The sequence below is a fragment of the Triticum aestivum genome, chromosome 3A, assembly GCF_018294505.1.
Source record: "Triticum aestivum cultivar Chinese Spring chromosome 3A, IWGSC CS RefSeq v2.1, whole genome shotgun sequence".
Classification (NCBI taxonomy): Eukaryota; Viridiplantae; Streptophyta; class Magnoliopsida; order Poales; family Poaceae; genus Triticum; species Triticum aestivum.
Window position 1 is genome coordinate 189382849 of NC_057800.1, and position 4520 is coordinate 189387368.

At 48.1% G+C, this 4520-nt stretch overlaps 1 protein-coding gene across 1 annotated transcript; it reads right to left on the reverse strand.

Annotated features, from left to right (window-relative positions):
• Window positions 1-1245: 1245 nt before the first annotated feature.
• LOC123056872 (probable L-type lectin-domain containing receptor kinase S.5) lies at window positions 1246-3261 on the reverse strand. Its single transcript, XM_044480113.1, has 2 exons — window positions 3167-3261; window positions 1246-2644 (listed from the first exon to the last, which is right to left on the reverse strand). Exons 1-2 carry the CDS (start codon window positions 3259-3261, stop codon window positions 1246-1248), a joined length of 1494 nt encoding a protein of 497 aa, XP_044336048.1.
• Between the last annotated feature and the right edge of the window lie 1259 nt (window positions 3262-4520).

Consider the following 4520-nt stretch of genomic DNA (forward strand, 5'->3'; position numbering starts at 1 on the left):
ATGAGATTGGGGTGATCTCTAGTAAGCTCATGAATAGGCCAGGAGTGTGACTTATATGCTCCACCCGAGGGGTCAGCCTTCGGCAGCCTAGTACTAGTAAGACATGTAGTGAAACTTCTTTACGCCAAACTGACAATTCAAGGCATAGTCCATTGTTCAGTTGTGAAGGAGTGTAGCCACTTGTTCTAGGTGAAGTTCAACCTTAAGAGGTCTTTACTGAAACACTGGTATATCGAAACAGCAATTGGAACAGAGGACACAATGGGCCCTCGAGATCTGGTGGGGGATTGCTGAAATCTGAGATGGGCTCTAGGCCCATATTGCAATTTCTGAAAAATCTCTAAGGGCCCATGTGGGTTATATGGCACTAGGTGTGGTGGGAAGTTTAGTCCCACCCCGAAAGTGGAAGGAGAGTTGGAGTGGTTTATAAGGGTTTCTCTTCTACATGCTATTGGAGCTTGAGAAGAGAAGAGGCCCTCGCGCACTCCTCCTCCGCCGCCCGCCTCGCCACGACGCGCCGCGGGTTGCGGGATTGAGCCGAGCCGAGCTCACACCTACGCGCTTATTTTTGCCAGTCACTAACGGAGAGTTTTCTGACAGCTGGGCCACGATCTGAGACGTCGGATCGTGGGCTGTCACGGACTCGGACGTGGGTCGAGCCCACGTCTCTCCACGCGGCTGCGCCTATAAGTATGCGGTGTCTCCTAACCCTAGGCGCCACGAACAGATCACATCTGCTCACGCGCACGCCCACCGTCGTTCCTTTGCTGCTGCTGCCGCCGGTGACTCCATCCCGTCCGCCACGTACACGGTCGACGGGAGAGCAGGTCTCCGAAACCACGCCCTTCTGGTTCCTGTACGGGGTGAGGGGCGAATAGGTTTTTGGGCAGCGATTATGCGACTGCTCGCTTCCGATCGTCTACTTCCTCCACGTCCGCGTCGGCTTCGTCATCACCATGTCCACCGACGCCGACCGTGCCGCCGCCGAGAAAGCTGAAGCCGACAAGAAGGTCGCTGAGGACGCCGCTGCTGCCACCAAAGCCGCGGCCTCTGCGTGGCCTACTGGAGGGTATAACTCGTTTATCCCGCTCCTGATTATTTTCATATTAGCAGTACTAGCAGTATGTGTAGATTTGTCTACTGTTTGCTTAGTACGTGCATGTTTAGATCAGAGTCAGTACGTCATCAACTTAGTCAATGCCATGCTAGTGATTTACTCATGGATTAATTTAATCGAGAAATTGCCTATTTACTCAACAGAAGGTAGTCGAGTGCAGATGCCACGCCACAGATTATCCTGTATCGCCGCTCCCATGTGAGCGCCGATGACGAGTACGTGGTCGTTGTGGCATTGGCGAACAATAGCTTGTCCAGGCTGCCCATGGGGAAGTAGTCGTAGGCGAGGAGTAGTTCGCCTCCCTCATGGCACCAGCCAATCAGCTTGACAAGGTTGCGGTGGGAGAGCTTGCTGATCGTGTTCACCTCCGCCACGAACTCCTTCTCTCCTCGGCTTGAGAGTGAGACCCGCTTCACAGCCACCTCTCTGTTGATCCCATTCAGGTATCCAAGGTAAACAGTGCCGCCGCCACCTCTACCGAGCTTACGGTGAGGGCTGAAGTTGGCGGTCGCGTGCTTCAACTCCTTGAGCTTAAATCTAACCGGGCCATGTGCGTCGATCATTTTCTCGAGCGTGCGGTAGGCTAGCCTTCTCCGCTGTGTCACCCTTCTCCGCACCAACAACACAAGAAACGATGAACATGTAACAAGGAAAACCAAGGCAATGAGAACCAAAAACACCCACTTCCCATGTCTTGTTCTTTCAGCGACGAGTATGTCGTCTATCGTGGTGAAGTTCCACGATTTTATCTGGTTCAGTTGGGTGTAATCACCCGTGGAACCTGCGAATCCCAGATATATTTCGTCCAGTAGGTACCGTGATAGATCAACCGGCCAGCTCTCTCGCCAATTATGCCCCCCACTGCCACTTGTGTTGCGCTGGCTTACAGATAATACAAAAGCATGTGATGTGCTGTTGTAGATGATACTAACCAAGACATCCGAGCCGCTTGACAGGATGATTGAAAGATTGCTGAGCGGGTACGGATAAACAGATTTGATGCTTTTCAAGTCGAGCCCGACATGGTTGCCGTCGAGGTCGTCCTGGTAGCTCTTTCTCGTGTCGAATTCCACGGCTACTATTCGGTTCGTTGGCGCGCCATCTGTCTGGTTGTTGCATACGCCGAGCCACTGGCCGCCGCTGTTCCTGGGCAACGACAGGCTATTTGTGAGTATGAAAGCCATACCTTCTCCCGGGAGGATGTTGAGCGTGAACTGCGTCCCGAAAGATGTGAGCACAGTTCGCTTCCTGTTCCACAGCTTGAGGGTTTCCTTTACGTATACCACCCTTCCCGACTGGTGGCTCGAGTTTCCGGTGTTCGGCACGATTCTCAGGGAACCATTTGCAATTGCTGAACCTGGGCTGAAGCTGAAATCATTCTTGTTGGTCATGTCGAAGCTGGGGTAGTTAAATTGCAGGCAACTGCAGGTTCTGCCTTGGATGGCAAGGCCTGCAGAGGCTACTATGAAGGAAAGGCTCAAGATCATGCTACGGGGCGTTGTCATGGCTAAAATGGTGCTGGGATTTCTGCAATCTCACCAAGACAATATAACACAGTATGTGAGTTCATATCCTCCACATATTTCAAGATACCACTAAGCCTTTCAGTATCAAAGGGAGGAAGACTTGGAATAGTCATAGTCAATGGAAAAGATCGCCATCGGCAAGGCCCCTGTCAGTATCTGTTTCTTTGATATAGAAAGACTTATTATTGATTTCCTGGCATAGTTGGCACGGTGAACCAAATCCGAGGTCCAATCAGAGTCAAAACCTTGGTATTCTAGAAAACATTTTTTCAGTATTCTAGAAAAAAGAGTCAAAACCTTGGATTTGTCTTGTTTGAAACTCTTTTCTGTGATCTGGCATGTTTAATTTGTGAGGCGAATGTTTGACCTTGGCGCAAGTGGAAGAAATCCAGAGGCTCTTCCCTGGAAAAACGGTGATGCATCAGTGTTTGGCCTCAAGTCCGAAGATGAATGCCTTCATGTTTCGACCGAAGTCCAAAGTGGTATTTGCTCAAATAAAGCATGACAGGTCACCCCTTCGTACCTGTATGGTTTATTCCCGTCTGATGCTTGTCTTTGGACATTTGGCTGAGTGACTAGAACTAAACGAGGTAAGGGCGGCGTGAGCTGCACGGCCATTTGCGCTGAAAATTAAGTGGGCGCTGGTTCAGCAAGCAAAGACCCAATGTGTCAGTCTATTTCAAAAAGAAGAGGTGCTGTTGGTTCAGTAAGCAAACACCCAAGAGGTCCCTGTCTATTTGAGGAAAAGGTAAGAGCAACAAAAATGTCAAACATCGCGTGCATGGACTGGATTAATCTTCTGGCGTGCATCCTGGCATTTACCTCAAATTTTGACCAGGATGTATGACTTTGTTAAACAGCAATGTCCAGAAACAGATCATAAACGGCGTTAACAGAGTTTCGGAGCAAATTCATTGCTGTTCATCTGCTTTTTTATTGTTTTTATTATTTTTTCCTAAAGAAGAAGGATTAGTGAATGTTGCTGTTTTCTACTGGGAAATTCATTCATCTGCTTGATCATTCATGTGCTGAGGTGACGGGCATAGAAGGTGCAGAGTTCAGAGTTGGGTCAGAGTTCAGCATAGATGGCTTCCTTTCAATATTGTTTACCTAGCACTTACCATGTGGTTGATGGATGCATGTATCGCCCAGATGCAGAGGCCGGGGGTCATCCTCCTTCTCTAAAAAATGTGGTTGATGGATGTATACATACATATGCAGCACGGGATCAAGGACATGGAGTACAGCACAAGGGTGAAGGATGAAGAAGGCTGCCCTGCCATGGCACTCGTCAACAAGGCCACTGCAGAGGCTCTCAAGCACTCCTTCAGCTAATCGGCCAATACCACCTTGTAATTAACCTCCTTGCTTCTATTCATTCATCCATCCATCTAAATTTAATTTTGCTACACCTGGAGCACAATAGATTTTAGCGTCATGTTGACTAATTTAGACATATCAAAGTATCTGCAAGCACACCACATACCACTTATTTTTCAAAGGTCTAAACTTTCTACATTTATACTAGTAGCTATGCACCGAGAAATTTTTCTACAGGAATGTTGATCTGATGCATATTTTGGTGCAGTAATACATGTTGATTTGGCTCTTGTCCCTTCGTGACATACCTTTGTTTTGCGGAGGGTTGGCGGATTTTGAGCCGGATGTACCATTCATGACGCTGGTGAGCATGGATTGGGAAGATGAAGATGATAGGTAGAAAAAGAAGAAGACAGAAAAGAGTTATGATTTTAAGGTAGAAAAGGTAGACAATGCTTCTTGATGTGCATGAGGATTCCAAACATAAATATTTGAGACAATTGGTATTAAACCGGTGGAATATTTATATTCCCATTGCAACTTAAGGGCAATTATAC